The sequence below is a fragment of the Pipistrellus kuhlii genome, unplaced genomic scaffold (assembly GCF_014108245.1).
Source record: "Pipistrellus kuhlii isolate mPipKuh1 unplaced genomic scaffold, mPipKuh1.p scaffold_m20_p_24, whole genome shotgun sequence".
Lineage (NCBI taxonomy): Eukaryota > Metazoa > Chordata > Mammalia > Chiroptera > Vespertilionidae > Pipistrellus > Pipistrellus kuhlii.
The window spans coordinates 9,892,703-9,917,624 of record NW_023425523.1 but is presented as its reverse complement, the minus strand read 5'-3'; the positions used below and the strand labels follow the sequence as shown (position 1 = coordinate 9,917,624).

General features: G+C 39.1%; 1 protein-coding gene across 3 annotated transcripts in view; it reads right to left on the bottom strand.

Annotated features, from left to right (window-relative positions):
- Nucleotides 1-24,911, bottom strand: part of GDAP2 (ganglioside induced differentiation associated protein 2) — a 28,051-nt gene extending 3,140 nt beyond the window's left edge. The window contains exons 1-13 of one of the 3 annotated variants that reach the window (XM_045586989.1): nucleotides 24,748-24,910; nucleotides 20,486-20,720; nucleotides 19,082-19,221; nucleotides 18,495-18,648; nucleotides 17,994-18,082; nucleotides 16,399-16,475; nucleotides 14,175-14,334; nucleotides 13,191-13,347; nucleotides 10,780-10,856; nucleotides 9,848-9,924; nucleotides 8,298-8,437; nucleotides 6,524-6,578; nucleotides 1,263-1,406 (exon numbers count right to left, since the gene is read on the bottom strand). In XM_045586989.1, coding sequence (XP_045442945.1) covers nucleotides 1,263-1,406; nucleotides 6,524-6,578; nucleotides 8,298-8,437; nucleotides 9,848-9,924; nucleotides 10,780-10,856; nucleotides 13,191-13,347; nucleotides 14,175-14,334; nucleotides 16,399-16,475; nucleotides 17,994-18,082; nucleotides 18,495-18,648; nucleotides 19,082-19,221; nucleotides 20,486-20,652 — 1,437 coding nt within the window. In that variant the 5' untranslated portion in view covers nucleotides 20,653-20,720; nucleotides 24,748-24,910. Of the gene's footprint in view, nucleotides 1-1,261; nucleotides 1,407-6,523; nucleotides 6,579-8,297; nucleotides 8,438-9,847; nucleotides 9,925-10,779; nucleotides 10,857-13,190; nucleotides 13,348-14,174; nucleotides 14,335-16,398; nucleotides 16,476-17,993; nucleotides 18,083-18,494; nucleotides 18,649-19,081; nucleotides 19,222-20,485; nucleotides 20,721-24,747 lie in introns of those variants that run through there. The other 2 variants (XM_036452731.2, XM_036452730.2) reach the window with 2 other exon arrangements.
- Between the last annotated feature and the right edge of the window lie 11 nt (nucleotides 24,912-24,922).

Sequence of the window (24,922 nt, the reverse complement as noted above, 5' to 3'; positions counted from 1 at the left end):
AGGAAACCTTAAACAAAATGTGTAGCATTAATGTAAGATAGCAGTTGGAAATGGAAAGTGAGGGGCAGGATGAAAACGGCAGTGCTCGCCAAAGCTGGTTTGGCTCAGAGGATAGAGCATCAGCCTGCAAACTGAGGGTCCCATGTTCGATTCTGGTCAAGGGCATGTACCTTGGTTGTGGGCACATCCCCAGTGGGGGGTGTCACCAAAGGAGGCAGCTGATGGATGTTTTTCTCTCTCTCATCGACATTTGTAACTATTTCTCTTCCTTCTTTGCTGTAAAAAAAATCAATAAAATATATTTAAAAAAGAAAAAGAAACGGCACTGCTCTACGGTATATTTACATGACAGTGGGTGAGGAGCATTAAATCTACCCAGTCTTTCTTTTTTTAAAATATAAATATATATATGTTGATTCCAGAGAGGAAGGGAGAAGGAGAGAGAGAAAATATCAATGGTGAGAGAGAATCATTGATCAGCTGCCTCCTGCACACCCCGCACTGGGGATCGAGCCCACAACCCCAGCACATGCCCTGATCGGCGATCAAAATTTGACTCCTAGTTCATAGTTTGATGCTCAACCACTGAGCCATGTTGGCCAACCATAAGATTTTATCAGCCATCAGAAAATATGAAATACTTTACTCTTAAAATAAAGAACAGAAATCGTAGCTGAAGTTAAAGAAGTTAGAGAAAATGTGTTGCAGGATATTTATCTTACTGTATCCATGTTGGTCAATAATTAAGGAAGAACAATTCACTTCAAACTTAATATAGCCTTCCAATATCTTCCCTGGTTCATGCATAAAGATATGTAACCAGCAACAATTCAATAAGGAGACTTAGGATCTTCTGGCCAAGCAAAATGAAACTTTTAGTAAAACAGGCTACCTGATTTACAATGAATACTGAAAATGGACAACAATCGATTCTTCTGGTTCTATTTATGGAGATGAATAGCCTTTCAATCTTAAGATAAGTACAGAAAATCTTAAGATAAGATGGTAGAAAAATTCACAACACAACCCAGGACTGACTTTAAAATTATTGCAGAAAAATCTGTCATTGAAAAGTTTATTGGGGGAGAAGGCCTATTTTAGGATAAAGTGCTTTCCTAAGAATGTTAACTCATACAATCAAGTTTATAAAAGCACACTCACTGCATTAATATCATCTTACAATGGACGGATGTCCCTGTAAGCCCTGCCCTGCGTAGCAGTGAGGAGCCCGCAGCAGGGCATGGAGAACTCCTGGTACTCACCCTGGCGTCATATTCAAGGACAAAAGGAGGAAAGTCGATCTGTTCTGGCGAGATGGCAGAAAACAGCTGGTGGAGGCTGTCCACGTGGTGGACTTTGTCCTTCAGTCCTGAGACAGAAAAGGTGGTAAAAAACCATGTTGATACCTGATTAACAGAAGAGAAAATCATTTAAGCCAGTGGCCAGAGCTTAGAGATACAAACATGAGTTTGAGAATTTATAATAGATAAAAACTGCATTTCAAAATGGAAACTGAGCTCAGAAGCATCTTGTAATAAGCAGTGCTTTTCAAAACGCAGAGTGTTGTCTGTCAGTGACGGTGTGATTCCTTTAGATCAGTGGTTCTCAACCTTCTTAATGCCACAACCCTTTAATACATACAGTTCCTCATGTTGTGGTGACCCCCAACCATAAAATTATTTTCATTGCTACTTCATAACTGTAATTTTGCTGCTGTTAATGAATCGTAATGCAAATCTCTGTGTTTTCCGATGGTCTTAGGCGACCCCTGTGAAAGGGTCGTTTGACCCGCCAAAGGGGCCATGACCCACAGTTTGAGAACCGCTGGTTTAGATGATAGTGACCAGCATTTAAAGAAAGAGACACACTAGCATGCCGACTACTAGGCATTGTAGTAAGGAGCTGTGTCCCTGGAAGCTTGGTTTCCATTGCCTCGCTATGCTCCTATGCGAGTAGTATATTGTGACACAAGTCTGTCTACAATTATAAAAATAAACTGTTCTTCAGTCTGAAACTCAGTTTCCTAATCCATAACATGAGCAGGTTAGCTCTCAATCATTTTAAATGATTCTTAAATACACAAGTCTATGAAAGGATTCTTGAATGTGCTGCACCATGGAGACATGGGGGTGGGTGGAAAATGCAGAGAGAAGATTGGGTCGGGGAAGAATCGTACAATCTTTGAAAGAAGATTTTCTCCCATTTCCTCCTTCACATCCTTCAGGTATTAGCAAGGGAAAATTACTCAAAGTAGGTAGAAGTTAAAAGTTTTCTGTTCAGGGAGACTCAAGAATTTAGTTTTATAAAGCTTGGCTTATTTATAAGTTATAAGTACACATTTAGTTGGATAAATTGAACTCCTTAGTATCTGCTATTTTAAGAAACTGAAAATTAAAATTTTGAAAAGGACTGCTGAGATGGTTTGTGAATGCTAGAGATCATTTCATCCAGTTCTTTACAGACGTAAAACCAAGAACACAGGATCACACACAAGATAAACCAGGAAAAGATGGTTCACACAAGTCATGGTGTACACAGTAATCCACTGGAGCCAGAATCAAGGGTGGGATTAAATTCTGTTAGCTTGCATTCTATTAGTAAGTTTCAAAGGAGAAGAAGAGTAGTGATTTATATGTGCAGCCAATTTATCACTCTGGGTGGAGTGGCCTGGAAAAAAATCTGAGGAGTATGGAAATCAGAACAGCGTGACTCGATTGCTTTATTACCCTCTTGATTCCATCTCATTATATTATAATGAGAAACACTCCAATTATAGTTTTTGACTTAGCATAAAACAAGAGTGGATTTCATTATACATGGGTTTTATTCTCACTCCTTCATCTCCCCAAAATATTACTGAGAGGCATCAGGATGGCTGTCACTTTACAGACCTGGTCCTCAGCCTCTGCCCACCCTGCGTTCACCCTGCCTCCTAGCTGAAGCCATTCCAATGGCGAGACAGCCAAGGCTCTACCACTGAAATTTCTGGTAACGTCTCTCCATCGATGTTACATGAAGGACTGACATTTATCGACTCTCTAGTATTGGGGTGGAAGGATTAAAGTAAAATCTTAGCAAACAGCCCTGGCCAGTCTGGCTCAGTGGTCGGAGCATTGGCTTATGGACCGAAGGGTCTCGGATTCGATTTCTGGTCAAGGGCACATGCCTCGGTTGCAGGCTTGGACTCCATTCCTGGTTGGGGTGTGTGCAGGAGGCAACCAATATATAGTATGTCTCTCTCTCACATAGATGTTTCTCTCTCTCTTTCTCTCCCCCCCTTCCTCCCCTCCACTCTCTCTCTCTAAAAAAAAAAAAAAAAAAAAAAAAAATGGCAAAAATATCCTTGGGTGAAGATTAAAAAAAAAAATCTTAGCAAACAGTGGCTACATATTTTCCTAAGTATGAAATACGGCATTCCTAGTTTTTAGTTTCTTTCCCTTCAAATTTACATTCAATGGAATGCACAGACGTTAAGCATACTTTCACTAGACAAAGGCACACCGTCACCCTAGACCCGTGGTCGACCATCTGCAGCTCTCGAGCCACATGTGGCTCTTCGGCCCCTGGAGTGTGGCTCTTCCACAAAACACCATGACCTGGGCGAGTCTACTTTGAAGAAGTGGCATTAGAAGTTTAAGTTTTAAAAATTTGGCTCTCAAAAGAAATTTCAATCGTTGTACTGTTGATATTTGGCTCTGCTGACTAATAGGTTTGCCGACCACTGCCCCTAGACAAGGCTCCTCTCCCCAGAGGCAAACACTTTTAATTTTTTCTATCATGGATTAGCTTGGTCAGCTCTAGATCCCACATAAATAGAATCACTCAGTATGCCTCTTTTGTGTGAGGCTCCTTCCACTCAGTGTAATGTTTAAGATTCTTTCATGCTGCTGTGTGTATCAGGGATATGTTCTCTTTTACTGCCAAGAAATATTCCATTACAAGAATATACCGGACTTAATTATTTTTAATCCTACTGACGGACACCTGGGCTGTTGGAAACAAGAGCTGCTGTAAATATTCTTGTAGAAGTCTTTTTTGTGTGTGTATGTTTTCATTTCACTTGAATATCCAGCAGTGATATTGCTGGATCACATACTAGGTATATATTTAGTTGATGAAAAAATGTAACTTTTTTGAAAACAGTTGCACAATTTCACTTTCCCACATAAAATGTACACAAATTCCACTTGCTCTACATCATTGACCATTTGATATTATTATTCTTTTAAATTTTAGCCAATCTAGTGGTATCTCAACACAGTAGTTTTTAAAACAATTAAGATAAAGTAGACATACGATAAACTGCACAAATTGAAAGCATACAATTTGTTAAGTTTTGACATGTATCTATCATAATTAATTTTTGAATCATGATAGTAAACCCTGAAACCTTAATAAGACTTACTTATTAGTTCTAATAGCATTTCTGGGGTACCATAGGGTTTTCTAAATAGATGATCATGTCATCTATGAATAACGAGACCATTTTATTTATTCCTTTCTAAATCTAGATAGATTTTGTATTCCTTGCCATATTACACTGAATACAATACTGAATGGAAGTGGGGAGAGCAGACATTATTGGCAAAGACATATTGAAGATCAAGCTAATCCTTCTGTTTGTCTATATTAAAGAAAAACTTTTAGTAGCTACTAGATGAACAAAAAATAAATGGCTGATGAGACTTCAGAAAATATAGTCAAGCATGTAATTAAAACTTAACTGAATGAAGAGAAGGAAAAGTCCTTCACAGGCAGTGCTCCCATGAGCAATTAATTAGAACTTATTGTGCTGTTCTAACACAGACGGACCAAAAGGAAATGTGCAATTTTGAAATAATTACTTAAAATACTTCATGCAAATTTTAATTATATCTGGATGAGAAACTCGACAAGAATTCTGTAAACCATGAGAAATCCCAGAGTGGGAAACATCTCTCACTGAAGTCTTCACTCATCTCTTAATTATGAAATACGAGGACTTTTCACTACTGCTCTTACTTAATTTCTCCACAATCCTCTAAAATTAAGACCATTTCCACGGTCTTTGATGCTTTTCCCATCCACTGGCTCCCACGGCATTAGGCAAACCTTGGTTTCCTTGCTGATTTTTAGATTTACTTCCCAGTCTCTTTCCCTGATGCCAGGGCTCTGTCTGCAGTTGTCTTCTTTGCTCTAAGCCTCTCTGATTTTATTCATGAACATTTAGGGCTAAAGCTCAGTTTACTTGATATTGACTCTCAAAAATATTTCCCAGCCCTAACCGGTTTGGCTCAGTGAATAGAGCGTCGGCCTGCAGACTAAAGGGTCCTAGGTTCGATTCCTGTCGAGGGCATGCACCTTGGGTGCAGGATCAATCCCCAGCAGGAGGCAGCTGATCGATGTTTCTCTCTATCGATCTTTCTAACTCTCTATTCTTCTCTTGGAGCAGATCAAGCCCCAAGTGTGCTCAGCAGTCCAAATCCCGTGGCTCTGCCGATTTCTCCCTCAGTGCTCAGGAACCCAGATACGGGAGTGATGAAAGCAGAATCATGTACTATCTCAAGATTAATGGGCAAGTGTGATGAAAGGGTGAGAGGTTATAGGTTATGTAGGCACTGACAAGAGTGGCTGAAGTGATGGAACATGAGTGTTAGCTGAGGGGGGGGGGGGGGGGAGTCAGGACAAAAAGGAGATGTCAGTTTCAGTAAAAGGACCAAAGGACTAGATGTCTTGATGAAGTCAAGATGTAGGATCACATAGTATTAGGGATAGAGCTGTGAGCCAGATGGCTAGATTCTCATCATCTTGGAGGCTAACGTACAAGGCAGAAAATAAAACATGATTTGAATTAAAAACATAATCATGATAGAAGACTATGAAATGTACCCCCTTAGCTTGCTCTGAATGTGGGTTTTATAAGGAAGCATCACGCCACTATAATTCTGCCTCTACCTTTAACCAACTCTAATTTTGAACAGGCCTCAACTGTGAAATGAAGAGTTTGTACTATTTCTCTGAAGTCCTCTCCAGTTAACCTTATTCGACCCAATGGTGATTAACAAGCTGTTGAAATAATCCCAGACACGCCTGGGGAGGCTAGAGTAGTGGATAAGAGCATGATTCTGGAGCCATACTGCCTGTGCTCAACTTCTGGCTCAAGGGGGTACAATGCAAGAGTACCTACTAGGTACAGGACTGGTCAGGGAAGGTTTTCTATGCAAAGTTGAGCTGAGATCTGGAGGACAAGTAAGTTATCATGAGCAGAGGAAGGAAAGTGAATTCTGTATCAACAACGTGAGCAACATCAGGATGAACAAAGAGCAAGAAGAAAAATTGTGAGGATTGTCTACAAAGACACTAGACTTAAATGAGACCAACATCAGGACCACAGCTCAAGATCATTTAACAAGGAAGGGTAAACAAAGAAATTAGCAGCCATAGTGCGACAGCAAGAATTAGGATGTTGACATATGTATGTCTTAATATGCTAGCATTCAGTGCATTTAAATTCATGACTTAGCTAACAGGAAAAATACTGTACCTTTGAACGAAATGTTGGATGAACAAAATACACAGCTTTCAAATTCCTCTTATACCTGATTGAAAATAAAAAAAAGGGTCAGTATAAGTCATGCCCCAAACCAGTCACCATTATGGACAATTAACTCTTTGCCTGAGTATATATATTCATTCACAGAGGGAAAAAAGTTTTCATACAGCTCTGGTTTATGTATTAAATTTTAGGTGAAATGTCAAAACAACTCAGAGAACATTTTATTATTTAAAGTGTCTGTTTTATAGGAGATAATATGTTTTTCTAGGCTGTAACAGCCATCTATAGTTAGGACAAAGGAAATTCATATTTAACAAGCATTTATTCAATGTTATTTTTCATATGAGCCTGAAATCTCTGGGATTGGGTTATTACAAACAACAGTAAAACCACTTAAAATTATAATAAAAATAGAAACTAGTTTCAATGATCATGTTACAACAATAGTTCTAGGAAGCTGACTGTGTCCCAGAAATTGTACGAAGGCTTTATACTTAATTCTCATAGCAATTCTATGAACTGAGTACTAACAGTGTCTCTATTTTCATTTTCCAAAAGTTACGAGCCATCAACTGGTAAAGCCAGAAGTTGAATGCAGGCAGTATGGCTCTAGAATCATGCTGTTATCCACTACTCTATCTAGCCTCCCCAGTTATTTATTAAATTAAAATTATTTCAACAGCTTGTTAATTGTATCAGGTTAATTGCAGAGGACTTCAGAGAAATAGTACAAACTCTTCATTTTACAGTTGAGGCCTGTTCAAAGTTAGAGTTGGTTAGAGATACAAGCAGAATTAACTAGTATTGCGGAGCGATACTTCTTTATAAAACACATTCAGCGCAAGCTAACGAGGTGTCTGTGAGGTAATGAAAACTTTAATATTGTAAATTAAAATGAGATTTAAGGGGTGCGGTGAGACAGTTGGAAACTTATGGTAATCTGCCTTCTTTGTACACTAATTGCGATATAGATTTTTCAATGCAATCCACAAAGACTTTGTGACGCTGCCAGTAATAAAACAACTACCAGGAAGTGGATTGCATTTTTATTTAGGAAATCTATTAGTGAGAAAAAAATTTAAAGCAGAACATTTTTATCCTTGCTGTAGTGGGGAATGCATATATTCTGTCTAAAATGTCTATTATCACTTTAAGGAAAATATAGTTTAATGAAAAAAAATTTCTGGCTCCAAGGTTCAAGTCCAAATTCTGTATTTAATGTTATTAGACCTTGGGCAATGTCCTTCATCTTTCAGAATGTCCATGTTTTCCAGTCTTTCAAATATAGATTTGAAATATATCTATATTTATCTAGCTAGAGGAAAGATGAAGTAAATTAATACTTAACAAATTTATGATAAGCTTTTTTTTTTTTTAATATGACACTAGAATCTCTGGGATTAGATTATGAATTAACAAACTCACGGGTCACTAGATCAAATAAAACGATGTTTGTAAATATATATATATAAAACAATGTTTTATAAATAGAAGGTAGCATTTTTGTTATTTCATATACAAAGGTTGATCATGACCCCAAACATTTTCCAAGGTGTTTGAAAAGCGGGCTCAAGTTTACATATAAATTTCCTTAAATGCGGTAAATTGGAGTTAAGAAGCACCTCCAACTATTAAAATATCTGAACTCTGAATGACAAAAATCTTTGCTCATGAAATACACTTTCAAGAATACACAGTAATGTTTGCCTCAATTAGGAAAGAAAGAGGCTCTTTCCCTCTTCATAAGCAAAAAATAACTAACTTGACATCCACGATATCGTAGAGTTTCTTCAGGAAGTCAGAGTCCAGGTGATTGTATTCGCTTGTCAGGGTGTGAAAATACACTAATACGTATTCCTTCACAGCGATGTGGTCCATTACATGGATAAAGTATAAAAGAGCCTAGAAGATAACGAGGAGCAAAGGTAAAGATCGTTTTGCACAGCAGTCGTTTGCACAGAGAGAGGAAAAATCCAGATTAAGCTAGTCTATGCCCAGGCATTGCAGAGGGACATTTCTGACGAGCATCAGTTCTCTCTAGAAGGATCTCCCGGAGAGTGAATCATGCCACTGCTCAATCATCCTCATGAATGCTACCATACAATCCCTTTCTCTCTTGTCCTAAGGGATGGAGAATTTCCAGTCTTCTATTCTAATAACTCTTCCTATTACTCGAAAGAGTTCTTAGGTCAGCTACCAATTTTCCCTCTCTAGGATAATGACATCAAAATCATTAGCAGTAAAATTTCTAGACTTTCAATCATCCTTGAAGTTTTTGCTTGAACTCAATGAAAGTCTTTGCAGTCTCTACCGAGAGAGAGGCACATGGCTCTCTTATAACTGATCATCACTGACAAGGATATTGTAAGTGACGCCTCACATGGTTCACTTTGAGGGCTAATTTTCTTAGCACCTTTACTGTTGACTTGAATGATGAAAATGAGAACAGGTTGAGCCAGTAGATGGCCGTGGGCTGGGCAGCTTTTCTAGAGCTCTGAAAGACTCAAATTTAATGTAACCCAGATCGGTTAGAGAAATATTCCATTACAAGAAAGATAAAATGTAAGAGAAACAAACACAAAGCGGACATACAATATGGGCAGGGCCAGTATGACCCAGTGGTGGAGCTATAAACTGTGGCAAGGAGGAAGCTAAGAGGTAACAACTGAAAGATTATTATGAAATAGGCTGTTTCCCAGTTCCTCCTCAGGTGGTCCTTGGCATTCCCATGACTGGCTTAACACGGATTAGGATCCAGTTGCTACCAGTTGTTACCTGGTTTGACCTTACAACACAACCCAGTATTTTATATGAAATGATACATGAATATGTAGACCCTCAGGGAAGTGTACATGGACATCAATGCAGGATCTATGTTTTTATTGGCATCAATTATACTATTAATGAAAAGAATGAGTGTTACACAAATTGAGGTTTCTCTCTTCCCCCCTCCGCTCTATCCTCTTTCTCTAAAATCAATAAAAATATAAATTTAAGAAGAAAAAAAAGACAGACAGACTTTATTAGTACAATGATAATACAGAAAGATTCCAATAAAAAATGTGCCGGTTCATGACACCCAAACAAAGCAGATGGGTTTCTGGAGATCACATTATGACACCCCAGTATTTCTGTTTCTCCCAGAGCAAAACCAAACCCCTAATTTACTGCAATGACACATGCAGATTTGCAGAAAGCAGGGCTGCCGCTCTGCTGGAAACACAATCATCTCACATTCTAAGCCCTGATTCCAAATCCCCCTTCTTCTTTTTAAATCAACATTATTTGTACAACAGCCTTTCCGTGGCTTACCTTGTCCATATCTATTAGTGTGACTGGAATGTTTCTTCCAACCACCACCATCACCGTGCGACCGCAGTTGTCAACACCTAGAAACAGGAAATGGAAACATATCCAGAAACTTTATTCCAGAGGGATCTGTCCTGGGCACCTACCTTATAGAAATACTCCACTCATATGTAAAAGACTGAAAGCCAGGAACAGGAGTTTTTCAAATTCCATCTTCAGGTTTCTTAGAGAACATTTTTTAGTTTACCTTTGGGAGGTTTCAATGACTGCCCTTATTAATTTTAAGATAAGGCCTCTTGGGGGTTTTAAATCAAGGACAGTCAAAGGTAAGGTGGCAGGCAGAGATCTTTTCATATATAGCTTTTTGTTTAAACATAACTTTTAAAAACATTAGTAATGGGAAAACGAAATGGAACTCAAGTATCGTCTGAAAAAAATACAATGGAGAAAGAATGGGAGACTGAGAACTTTCACTGTCTCCATTATCCTATATAATAAAGAGGTAATATCCAATTATATTAATCCTATATATTAATCCTATATAATCCTATATAATTAATCCTATATAATAGGTCGTTAAGCTGTGATGGTAATGGACGATCAGCAGGAGGGAGGGGCAGTGAGCTACAGTGCTCAGAGAGCTACTCCCGTGCACAGAGCCACTCATATATTTATAATATATAAGGTTTGAATTTTGTGTAGCTAGTATATGGTACTTTTAAAAGCAGGAAAAATGTAATCAGAACATTAAGAAGAAATGAAGTTGGCCGATATACAACTACCAGTTGAAATTTTCATAGGTTCCATCTTCATTAGTACAAAAATACTTTATTCATAGACAATGAACCACAGCAGAGAAAAATGAAGTCTGGAACTGCATGCCAGGTAGAGTCCTTAATTAGTAACAGAATAAGTTGCCATATCCTGAAGCTCACCTGTTTGGTATAAGGCTTTTAAAGAAGCAATATCCGATAGGTCCTCAGATCTTGCTTGACATAACCAGCGATTATAACTAGAGAAATAAAAGATATAATCATTAATAATAAACCCTTGTAAATTAAATTCAACAGTTGGGACCTGTTTTTATCTTGCCCTGTTTTATTATAATGAGGAAGGAGTTAAGAGTTGCCTTTATACTATGCAGAATCTGTACTATGTATTATTGATAAAATAAGCATAAACGAGTTACTGAGAAAAGGTGTTCATATATATTTAAGAAATCCTTTATGATCAAATGAAAACTATTCATATTATTAGCTCAGATACCAAGTCTCAAACTAACACTGTTTTTAAATACTATTACTCTCCTTTGCAAAAAATATTAATAAAAGCAAAGAGAAAGCCTAAAGCAATAGCAGTTCTACAAAATAGATGTTTATTCATTCCACAAAGATTCGCTCTATGATAGGGACTGAGAATACTATAGTGAAAAGACACTGTCAGTGCCCTCCAGTTTACTTTGCAGAAGGAAAATGGGTGTGTTGTACATGTTATGTTATGTGGGACCACAAAGGAACTAGGTACCTTTACCTGGGAAGTCCTGGCTTCTTTAATGATTGGTTAAGCACAGTAGTGGTACTATACCCCCTATACCAGATCCCAGGGACCACAGTTTGGCACTGGCTAAGAGGATATCCAAAGAAAACTGTTTGCCAGATGATTCTTACACATGGCCTAGAAATCATCTGATTGGAAAAGGCTGTTTATTGGTGACCCCTAGTGGCTACTGTGCTTTTGTTTATATAAATTAAACCTGAATAAAGGGAAGACCAGGAACTCAGGAGACACAAAATTCTAACTCTAAGGGGCTCTAGAGATCACCTAGTCCCGTGGTCAGCAAACTGCGGCTCGCCAGCCACATGCGGCTCTTTGGCCCCTTGAGTGTGGCTCTTCCACAAAATACCACGGTCTGGGCGAGTCTATTTTGAAGAAGTGGCGTTAGAAGAAGTTTAAGTTTAAAAAATGTGGCTCTCTCTCTTCGCCGGGACTGGTTTAGCTCAATGGATAGAGCGTCGGCTTGGGGACTGAAGGGACCCGGGTTCGATTCCGGTCAAGGGTAAGGGATTTGGTTGCGCGCATATCCCCAGTAGGGGGTGTGCAAGAGGCAACTGATCGATGACTCTCTCTCATCGATGTTTCTAACTCTCTATCTCTCTCCCTTCCTCTCTGTACAAAATCAATAAAATATATTTTAAAAAAATAAATAAATAAATAAAAATTAAAAAAAAAAATAAAAAATGTGGCTCTCCAAAGAAATTTCAATCATTGTACTGTTGATATTTGGCTCTGTTGACTAATGAGTTTGCCAGCCACTGACCTAGTACAACTCCCACTTTACAGATGGAGAATGACAACCACCACGCATCATTAACTATAGTGGATAAACGCTATGTTAGGCTTTGGTTAATTGGAGTCTGAAAAAGTTTAAGGAGGCAGTATCTACTCCAGACTCTATTCCATCTATTCCAACTTATCTCCAGCGAGGTATGTTTCCAGAATCCGTCCCTTCTGGGCTGACACCTGGAGAATGGGCAGGGATTGAAGGATGAGAGTATTCCAGCCCAAAGGGATGCCAAGTAGCAAAGGACGATTTGCTCAGTATTGAAGACAATAGCAGTGACCAGTTTTAAGAGCCTGCTAAGTATCAGGTGCTGTGTTAAGCCCATGACATTTCTTATTTAATGTTCACAACCATATGAGCTGTCATCCATAAGGTAATGGATGATATTAACCATGTATAGTTTATGACTTTTTTCTTTAACTTTAAAAAACAAACAAACAAAAAAAAAAACAGCTAGCTTTCCAAGAACTATCAGTCCTTGGAAAAGCTTACCCAGAAGTACAAAAACTACTTTTCTTTGTTTCAAAGAGGATTTATTCAGAATTGCTTTAAAAAACAAAACAAAACTGGAATAAAATGCCTTTATAGAGTCCTGAGGATAAATCGAGGAGAAATAAAGCCTTTTACATGTAATAAAACTGTAGATTATGTTTTAATTATAAACATAGTCAAGCCGGGTAAAAACTTTGTAGGTCTGCCATTCCCGTTCTCCCATTTCCATTTTTACAAAAGAACCTCACCCAGCAGCACCACAATTATCGTAGAAAGAGCAGGAACTATGAAGTCAGACATGCATCTCAACACTCGTTTCAATACATGCTAACTGTGACCGCTGATAAATTAACTTTGGATTTCTGTACCACGAAACAGGGACAATATTATCCTCACGGGACTGTCATGAGGAATAAACTGGAATGTATTACACACAGATCAGTTAGCAGGTGGAAAGCCCTTCCTTCTTTCTCAGATCCCATGTGTCTTTCAGGCCAGAGGGGTTTGCCTTACTTTCTCTGATGCTGCTTCTGTAGGGCTGCCTCTGATAACTGTCCCTGAAGGATCAATCTTCTCTGCTTATCAATATCTCCTTCCATTCGGGCAAAAGCATGAGAGCCAATGAAAGAGAGGTCGGCTCCCAAGCCTTCTTCCTCCTCTTCCTGGTCATCTGTAACAAAAATACCAGAGCTGAGGACAAAACTTGACTGTAAATGCCCAGTAGTCTGTGAATGCCCAACAGGGATGACTATGAGCTAACTCAGAAGACTAGAATTCACGGTATGTTTTGAGAATGAAAATGAAATCCGATTTAGGCATCTGAAGATTTGAAATAGTAAAGAAAAGCAACAAATGTTTGGGGTCATGTATCCAGAACACCTGATTGCCCGGCACATAAACTTCAGTCCTTTGGTCAGGTTACTAAGGAAGTATGGTTTTAGAAGACCTTGTTGAAGCTGTTGAACGTTTTAGATGATAATGTACATGACTACTGTCTCAACAGTGTCCTGTATCAATTCATGAGGGTAAGAATGTTGTTATACTCACCTCTGAATTTCTATTGCCTAACACAGACCTGACATATGCACGTGGGCGTATTTAAAATGTTTATTTTATTTAAAGAGTAAATCTAAACAAGAATAAGACTCTTGCCTGTTTGGCTCAGTGGATAGAGCGTCAGCCTGCGGACTGAAAGGTCCGATTCTGGTCAAGGGCATGTACCTTGGTTGTGGGCACATCACCAGTAAGAGATGTGCAGGAGGCAGCTGATTGATGTTTCTCTCTCATCGATGTTTCTAATTCTCTATCCCTCTCCTTCCCTCTCTGTAAAAAGTCATAAAATATATATATATATATTTTTTTTTTTAAATAAGACTCTTAAAAAACCTCTAAGTTGATCTTGATCTCAGTATCACACTAACAGACACATACTACCCCCCACTTCTGTGATCAACCCCTTCACTTCCTTGAGAGGGAGATTGGAAAGGCAGAACTCACCTTCGGGGGCACCAGGTTTCTCACTTATTCGAATCTGCCGTTCAGGTACCACAGGCTCCCCTTCTGCATTTCCAATATCTGCAGGCAGGTACGGCAATGACCGACTCTCCTCCTTCAATGACCTTGGGAAGTACAGAGGGAGCAGCTTTTGGTAAGTAGCCTGTGTCGGAAAAGCAAGATGTTCTGTGATAAATCACGAAGTGATGAAGCAGGCCCCTCAGTGCTTAGTGCTCAGTGCTCAGACACTGTGAAGAGAGCCTCCTGATGGATGCTGTCTGGACCTCCTTCAGTTTTGTATTAAAGATCAGGACATCATTAGCTAGTTAAACATGACTCCCATTCTGGCAATTCCTCATGACCGAGCCTGGAAGCGCAGGTCCTGACACCCCTATTCCCTCCCCACCCTTCACCTTACTAATGACATGTCTTTCAAGATTCATCTCAGATGCTCCTTCCCAATCCTCAGTGAGCCATCACGGTCCACTGACCCGGTTTAATTTTGAGTATTTTTCTTAATACTCATTATGGAGAATTGCTATTTCAAGACTTTTATTCTTTTTTAGAAGTTTCCCAAAGGAAATTTTTTTTAAAAAAATTAGAATGAAACTCATTCTATTTTATAATTTCCATATGAGATGGTTCATTTGACTCATTTATAAATCATTGATTCATTATAGGCATTTATTGCTCTTATTTTTCCTGTATCTTTTTCATCATCCTAGAAATTATTTTATCATTTACCATTAATTATTCCCAACTATACTAAAAAACTAAGTATTAAAAAAAACTAAGAATGACAGAATTGAACAATGAAATCATTCAAGAAATCATATCAGTTTTCTTTTTGTTCACCTGTAATATTGCATCATCTTTCATGTATAAAGTAGACACATAAGCGACACCATTTTTATAGCCTTTTTAAAAAAAAACTGAGAAAGAATTCACATACTATAAAATTCACCCTTTTAAAATATTATACTTCCATGGGTTTTAGTATATTCACAAAGTTGTAGAACCATCACTATTATCTAATTCCAGAACATTTTCATCATCCTCAAAAGAAAACCTAAACTCAATAGCTATGTCATTCTCCTTCCTCCCTAACACTGGCAACCACTAATTCACTCTCTGTCTGTCTGTCTGGATTTGCCTATTCTGGACATTTCATAAAAATGGAATACAGTCTGTGGGCTTTTGTGTCTGGCTTCTTTCACTTAGTGTAACAATCTCAAGGTACACCCCCATGGTAGCCTGTATCAGTACTTCATTCCTTCTTATAGCTTAATATTCCATTGTATGTTCATACACATTTGTCAACTCATCAGTTGATTACATTTGGTTGTTCCCACTTTTGGACTGTTATGAATAATGCTGACATAAATATTTCATGTACAGTGTTTGTGTGGACAAATGTTTTCAATTTTCTTTTGTCTTTACCTAAGACTGAAATTTCTGTTAAACTTTTTGTGGAAATGAGCTGCGCAATTTTACATTCTCACTAGATAGGTATGTATGGAAGTTTGGATTGCTCTACATCCTCACCAACACTTGTTATTATCTATGTAAAGACAGCCATACCAGTGAATGAAAAGTGTTTTCTATTTGCATTTTCCTAATGACAAATGTGGAGCATCTTTTCCTGTGCTTATTGGTCATTACTTTTCTAAAGTAATGCCTATTTAACACTCCTGCTCATTAAAAAAAAAAAAAAATAAAAAAAAAGACCTTTTTAAAAAGCAATTTAAGCTTCCAAACAAAACTGAGAAGGTACAAAGATTTCTCATATGCCCCCATGTCCCAACACATGTACAGCCACCAGAGTGGTATATTTTTATAACTGATAAACCTACAATGTCACATCTAATTGCCAACAGGTCTTTCACTGATGCCCTTTACCAGGTTAAGAAAGTTACCTTCTATTCCCAGTTTCTTAGTGCTTTTATCATGAAAGGCTGTCAGATTTTTGTCCAATTTCTGTATCTACTGAGATGATCATGTGGTTTCATCTTTGATTCTATTATTATTCTATTACTATGGTTCATTACATTGATTGATTTTTGTATATTGAACCAACCTTACAGTCCTGAGATAAATCCCATTTGGTAACCCTTTTATATGTTGCTGGATTCAGTTTGCTAGTAATTTGTTAAAGATTTGTGCATCTCTATTCATAAGATATATTGGTCTGTAAGATTTGAACAATGCAACATAATTAGCAAAATACCTCTTCAAGTTCAGAGACAGCAAATACTACTTTTTCAATGGTCTCTCCATGAATCTCTAGAAATCTCCTTACAGTGCCTGAGGAAAAAACAAAAGATTATTAAAAAAAAAAAAAAGAAGAAGAAGTTATTTACATATAAAGAAAAATCAAACTCTTCAAAGTTTTATTTTTGTAATGGATCACTTATCATTTCATTCAGGTCTCTGCCCAATGAAAAGATAAGATCTCTGCTCCTCAAGAAGTTCAGTCCAATATATAATATATATAAATAATACTCTATCTACAAATATATAAATTTACTATGAAATTCTTGAGCAGTAAGAAGCTTAGTTTTTAAAATAGCTAATTATTAAATAAGACTACTTAAGACTGAGGCCAATTCCTTATTTGTATTTGCTAATTCTGTACTTGCTAATATATTTGTAATTTTTTGGTGGATATAAGACTTTTAGCTCCTCATATTTAAACAAAAAATAAATATGAGGAGCTAAAATATAGTTTCAAACCATCTGCCCTCCAGCTTGTCTGTGTCTCATGACATGTGAGATGCAGAACTACATACAAACTCTAGATGTGGAATGAATCTGCATATAACACAGTAAGATCACGGGCCCTCTCGAGCCGAACGCCCTATTTTTACCAGAATATTACATACATGACGTTCTGGCTTCTAATGATTGAGCTCAGTCTTTTTTTAAACCGAACATCAGGGTTGTATGTATTCAAATGGCACATAAGATGCTGTGGTTTAAACTCCGAAGTGCTATGTGAATCTGCTATTATAAAATCCGTTTTGGCTTTACTGCTGCAGCCCATTAAGATTATTCTGAATTAGGATTCGAATACCCAACATATTGGCCATACTTCTTAGCTTGGTCTCATTTTAATGGGCATATCTTCCATTCAAATGGAAAAAAATGTAGAGAGCGCCTGCGAAGGCACATGGGCATTCTTTAATTATTGTCAGCTGAACCCAGTGGCCTTGGCAAAGCCATGCCCTGGGAACACACTTTGCCAAAAAGGCAAGAGTGTTGTCAGCTTGACCTTCATTTCAGCCCAGGTGTGTTTTGATATATAAACCCAGTCAAGCACCAGGAATGCTCGGGCCTACTAAAGAATGCAAATAATCTCCTTTGTCTTGACTTCTGGTGAAACTTCCTGGTATTTGGGGGTATAAAACAAACATGCTGTATGGGCTCTGGGTCACTGTCTCTCCAGCATAAGAGGGCAGCAGTCCTGCCCAGTTCCCAGCTTTTTCCTTCCATTTTGGGTCTTTTTTCTTTCTTTCTTTTATTTCTCAATCAGCAGCTCCTCTACTCAGGAATTGGACCTGCTCTCTAGCCGCGCAGGATGAGGAAAAGAGAGAAATATTTTTACATCATAAAAATATCAATACGAGAAAGTAAATTAAGATCTTTACACTTCATCAATACAAGCGTCTCTCCGGGTGCCATGGTCAGTTAACGACTCTTCTTTGGCTAGAACTATTTCGCTAGTGATATAAAATTTTTAAGACTCAATTTATGTCCAGCAACCCCAATCCCATGTATGAAGTGCTAAGCCAATGTATGCACAGCATCTCCAATATAACTTACGAAGGGCTATGTGTGTGGCGTCCTCCAAAGGATAACCTCGTTTTGCAGAATTGATGACACAGAATCCAACAGAAGACATTGACTGCTCTCTGCAACCCAACAGAAAACACAAAAATTACACTACAAACGTTCACAATCCTTAACTAATTTTGAAACACAGCTTAACTTCTCCTTCCCTGTCCCTTCAACAAATCTACCATATCAGTTAACACAATTGCAGTATTTAAGAATTATATTAACTTATAACTTAATTGCACCATTTGGGGGAAACATATTCCACATAAAGATTGGGTAAAATGAGAACAAGTTACATTCTCAAGTCACCAAAGCCATTCCTTTTACTGCTAAGTTTGATAATACAATGGGCTCTATCTTCAGGGTCCTCTGAGATTATCTATTGTAAATCCCTCAAATTCTGACTTCCAGAGCTAGGCTTCCTTGTAAAACCAGGGCCTTTAGCAAAGTGTGGCCTGCTCTGGCCAGGGAGCGAGAAGGCCGTACTTGGCCAGCTGCAGCACGTTCCGGTAGCAGCTGTACAGGGAGCTCTCGGCTGCTGTGCGGTAGCGGCTCTTGTACTTGGGTCCCACAGTGTGAATGATGAACCGGGCCGCTAGGTGAAATCCTTTTGTCAATTTGGCTTCACCCGTCCGGCACCCTGGGAGCAAAGGAGCACAAATGTCATGGTGGGGTTAGAAAGAAAACAACTAAACAATGCATGACACAGAGACAATCGAAGGACATTGAGAAATTTCAGCTAGAAATATGGATTAAATACATTTCCCTGTTCCCAAAATGACAGTGAGCAATATGATAGGTATGAAAACAGAGATGAAAAGAATGGGAGAGAACATGAAGCAAATGAGCATCAACATTTTGGAAGGGAGACAGTCAATGACCTAGAAGTAACTGGTTTAGCAACCCAGAGAAACCCAACTGTGTGCGGAAATGGGGCAACCGGGGTGAAGAAAGGGGGTGGAACTGAAAGGCAGTGCTGGATACCAGACAGATTGCTTTCATTCAATTCGAGTCCACCATGCTCCTGCCGAAGACTCTTCCTACGCAGTAAGTCCTTAAGAAAATCCACTCACCTTTCAGTTTCTGGAGCTCCTCCTTCAGATCAGGCCCCGCCAGCATGAAGATACTCTCGGACACAGGATTCTTATCTGTGAGGTTTTCATTGCTGGTATTCACAATGGCTGTACAGTTCAGCAATGCCACATCTCCTTTCCTGAGCAAACATAAAGAGCAAGTGTGGGGCTGAGGAGGGAGATGAGAAAGCTAGTTTCTAATTCTTGCAAAACATACTACTCTCTGAAAGACTAATCTGGCGGGATGAGGAAAAGAGAGAAATATTTTTACATCATAAAAATATCAACACGAGAAAGTAAATTAAGATCTTTACACTTCATTAGATAGATATTTATAGCAATCCCTACAAGTCTAAAACAAATAAAACCATGTTACTCCTTTGCTTCCTTCACATTTGTTTCATTGTAACAAAATGCTCATAATGCAGAAGTGGTTGGTTTAAAGAATTTAGACACAGCAGTGTTATTTATAATACCCCAAATGTGAAAACAATTGAACTGCCCATCCACTAATAAATTGATAAACTAAATGTGGTGTATCCATACAATGAGGTATTATTTGGCCATAAAAAATAATGAAGTACTGATTCACACTACAACATGGATGAAGCTTAAAAAACATCACACTAAGCCACAATTGATTCAATGTATATTAAATGTCCAGAATAGGTAAAGCTATAGAGAGAGAAAGCAGGTTAGTGGTTACCTAGAATTGAGAGATTGTGTATGTGTGTATTTGGAGGATGAGGGCAGAGAAAAGAGAAATGGGTAGTTATTGCTGACGAGTATAGAACCTTGGGTCAATGAAAATGTTCTAAAATTGACAGTGGTGATGACTAGACAACTTTGTGATATACTAAAAACCACTGGCTCATATCATCTAAATTGGCGAATTGTATCTGGATAAAGCTTTTTATAAAAAAATATTATATGACTACTAATACATTCAATAAGATAGATGAACTTTCAAATAATTATGCTGAATGAAAGAGGCCAGACTAAAAAGTAGTAAAACTCTAGAAAATGCAAACCAATCTACAGTGACAGAATGGTCAACGGTTGCTTGGGGATGTGGAGGCAGAGAAGGACAGGAGAAAGGGATTTCAAAGGGAAACAAAAAATATTTGATGGGGGTGATACATATATTCACTATCTTGATTGTGGTGATGGGTTCATGGGGGTATACATATGCCAAAACTTACCGAACTGTACACTTTAAATGTGTGCAGTTTATCGTATGTCAGTTATACCTTAATAGAGCACATATGTCTATGCAAAGCAACATTTCAACAATGCTGGGGCTTACAAAAAAAAGTTTAGAAGAAACTCTGAGTAAAAAAGAAATTAAGATGAAGTTTCGATAATGTATTGTCATATCGTGATACGATTTAACCGAAGAATTACCAAAGAATCACTTTTCCATTGACGGTCTTGTTAAAGGGAAAAGGTGATCTAATGGTGTCTGTTTCGGCTGCAGTATCAGAAGCATTTAATTCATCTTCATAAGAGTCACCCCAGCTTGGCAGCGTATCCACATCCACAAACTGGGAAGGTGCCCCCAAAGGATCCATGGAATGGGAGCTTCAGCTGGTCTTTTCCCAGAATCCTCAGCTACTCAATATCCACTGGAGACGTCAGCCTAAGAGAAAAAGAAACCAATGTTTTAAAAATATATATTTTATTGATTTTTTACAGAGAGGAAGGGAGAGAGATAGAGAGCTAGAAACGTCGATGAGAGAGAAACATCAACCAGCTGCCTCTTGCACACCCCCTACTGGGGATGTGCCTGCAACCAATGTACATGCCCTTGACCGGAATCGAACCTGGGACCTTTCAGTCCGCAGACTGACGCTCTACCACTGAGCCAAACCGGTTTCTGCAAGAAACCAATGTTTTAATAGAGAAGCACAGACACTACTTTACTTCTATTAGAACAAATAACAAAACCCTACTGAATACAATTACAGTTACTTAAACAGTCTATTAAAAATCAATGTACAATGAAGGATTGCTAAGTTTTTTCCCCCTCTAATTCCCCCCCCCCCCCAGCTTTTCTAAAATAGGAAGAGGAATTATTTAAGCACAAATTCTTTTCAGAGAATTACAGCCACTAAAATAATCACAGGGACCACCAATTCTTTCCAGAAATATAGGAATAGTCATTCAATATTCACCAAGTGTCTGCTAATGAGGGGCCGGTTGAGGGGACAGGGAGAGTGAGTGCTAGGTGCTGCAAGAGACACAAAGATAAATAATATGTACAATTTAAAGAGTTCAGTTAAGGATAATGTGGCGGAAATACAGATTGAGAAGCAGGGAGTTTGCGTCCATCAAACAGTAGGAGATAACAAAGGTTTAAACTAAGTAGAGAAGGAGATGGAGAAAGCATGAAGTGTAAAGGCCTACATTCTGCTCTGCTCATGCTTAACTGTCTCCTCTCAATACCAGGATAAAATTGCTTGAGAAGATTATTTTTATTTGCTACTAAACACTCCTTGAAATCATTTTGAAACAAACTAATTTTATCTACAAGTTTATACTTAGTCCAGAGAATTGGCCTTTGAAACTGGAGGCACCACAAGTTCTATCAATCTGTTCACAAGTATTCAGACTTGAACTGCACAAGCTGAAGAGAGGACAAATGGAGACTACATTCCCTTTCCACTAGACTCGTTCTTTAAGAGAATGCAGTATCCTCAATTCTCTTTCACAACATCTTGATCTCCTTGCCTTCAGTCTGCCTATTCCCAAAAAAGGTCCCTAACTCATTGCTCCTTCGGAAATGGAAACTCTTTTCACTGCTTAACTTTTTAAAAGGAATCTGTTTTGCAGCTCTACTTCCTATTCTTCCATTTATGCCACGTACTGCAGTTTTGCTTCCATCTCTCCAACAATGCTGAAACTGCCCTTTCAAAGTCAACAATAACTCCCCAAATGTGGATTCCAAGAGCTAATCAACTTTTAGCTGCATTTACTATTGATTCTTTCCTTCCTGACACTACTATCTTCTTTGACAGTACAGACTTGGGTTTCTCCTTTATTTCCAATCTCATCTTGTTAGCCCACCTTCCCAGATCTTAAGTCATTGTGACCCACAAGATACTGAATGTTAAATGAGCAGTAAGTAACAGTCAGAGTGCTTACTGTAGGGCAGAGTTTAATGGCATTTAAGGGCAGTGCCATGGCATTTTAACAAAGAGTAAATTCTTTTTTCAGCTCCATCTCTAAACAGAAATTGACTTTCTAACTAAAAAGAAATTTAAATCTCCTCCTCCCCAATGATGCAAATGGAGCCCCAAAGCCAAGCTAGGCAGGAAAATCTGATTCCTTATCCTTAAGAACAATAATTTTTAACATCTTTAAAATATATTTTATTGATTTTTTTACAGAAAGGAAGGGAGATAGAGAGCTAGAAACATTGATGAGAGAGAAACATCGCCCAGCTGCCTCCTGCACCCCCCTACCGGGGATGTGCCCGCAACCAATGTACATGCCTTTGGCCAGAATCGAACCTGGGACCTCTATCCACTGAGCCAAACCGGTTTCGGCAATTTTTAACATTTTTGAAAATCACATGAGTGATAAAGATCCTTTCATCACCCGAGACGTGAGCACATAAGCTCATACAAGCACAGATTTCCAAATAAATGTCACAGAGTTCCCAGACTCAGATTAAGAATCCTAGTGATGCCAAAACCGGTTTGGCTCAGTGGATAGAGTGTCGGTCTGCGGATTGAAAGGTTCCAGGTTCGATTCCGGCCAAAGGCATGTACATTGGTTGCGGACATATCTCCGGTGGGGGTGTGCAGGAGGCAGCTGGTTGATGTTTCTCTTTCATCGATGTTTCTAGCTCTCTATCTCTCTCCCTTCCTCTCTGTAAAAAATCAATAAAATAAAATAAAAAAGAATGCAAACAGAAGGCTCAGGTAAGGAGAGAGGATAGGTTCAATCCCCGGTCAGTGCACATACAACAATCAACCAATGAATGCATAAGTAAATGGAACAACAAAATTGATGTCTTTCTTTCTCCTACTTCCTCTCTATTAAAAACATCAATTTTTTAAAAAAGACAAGAGAATTAAGCAGAACACCTTGATCACTGTCTCAAAACAACCTAATTGTGGTCTGGATAAGAAGAAAACAGTATCATTTTCCACTTATATCTGTGTACTTATTCTTCAAAATGCTTCCACTGATTAGATAGGCCTAGATGAAATTACAAAGAGAGCTGGTCCTTGCCTTTGATCTCCCTTTAAAAAAATGTTTTTCTTGATTTCAGAGTGAGGGAGAGGGAGAGATAGAAACACCGATAAGAGGGAACATCAATCAGCTGCCTCCTGCACGCCCTCTACTGGGATGGAGCCCCCAACCCTGCATGGAACCATCCCTGCATGGCATGTGCACCAAACACATGGGGGCCATGCACAACCAACTGAGCCACACCAGCTGCGCTTAGCCTCCCATTTTGACCAGTTCATTTTCACTGTCTTTGCATAAATTACAGGCTTACCATTCTTTAAGTCTTTGTATTGCAATATTTAGTCAGGGTACACTAGATATTTGTGCACGATACCTGCATCCCAACATCAAATCCATTGTATTTAAGTCCTTCTATGCAAATGGAAAGAATGACTTTTTCCCCCAAAAAAAACTTACTTACATGGAAAACAAACAAGCAGTCAATATGTCAACAATAAATAGAGCAATACAAAAATATTTCTAAAACGTGTCCATGGCACAGATCAAATTCAACACCATCATTCAAAAACATCCAAAGCACATGCTGGTATGGTGAGTTAGTAGTACAACATTAAAAGAACTTTACTATTTTCAATTGTAAGTATTAATACTTTGAGCAATTTTAAATTTAAATAAGTTAGGGTTATACTCTTGTATGGTGTATGTATAGGGAACTTTATAAGAGGCACAACCTTAGTGCTCAGTCACAGCAGCTCTAACAACAACTTTTATTAAATTTGAGATTAGTTATCTACAGTTTACACAGTTGTAAAACAGCTTTCTTAGAATCAGATAATGCAAGGGGTGTGATCTAGATGGCAGGTAGCCTACGAAGTTTTCTACTGAAGCACAGGTTAGCTTTCATTGTCCTCAGCTATAGACATCAGGATTCATTTCTGAACATTTCTAGGAAACCCAACTATACAGGCGAATAGAACTGCAAGCGCACCTAAGCCTCAGTGGCCCAGCGAGGGGGCGTCAGCTCAGGTCACTTCCCCCTCCAGCGGCCAGGGAGCGGAAACACGAAGCCGGACCAATGTCACTCCGGGGACTGCGGGGATCCAGACCATTCGGCACGGAACGGGGATTCTGACCATTCGGCCAGTCCACCAGGGCAACCTATAGATCCCATTCTGGGACTATCACCAGCAGGGCTCCCGCACGCAGGGCACGCGCCTCCCCCGTGACCACAGCATCACGATCCCCGTGCCCGGGTCTGCATACCTCCTCTCTCCTCCTGGGTAAGCCGTCCCCGACGGCGCATCGGGAAAGAGAAACCCAGCAGCGGGGAAGGATCCTTCTCCCAGAGAACCCACAGAACTGACCCTCTGCCCGCACACCCCGCCGGGGTGAGTCCAGCGCGCCCCTACCGCGCCCCCGGCCCGCTCCGCCCGCCTCCCCTCCCGGCCTCTGCACCCCCCATTCACCTCACTCCCGCGATCCCATCCGGGCGGCAGGCGGGGCGGGTTACACTCCTCATAGAAAGCCGCCGATCGGCATTCCGGACCACTCTTCCCGGAGCTGGAAGGCCGAGGCGATCAAAGTCCCTGGAAGCCGGAGTGATCAGCTGCAGAGGCTCGGGGCTGCGAAACACCGACTTCC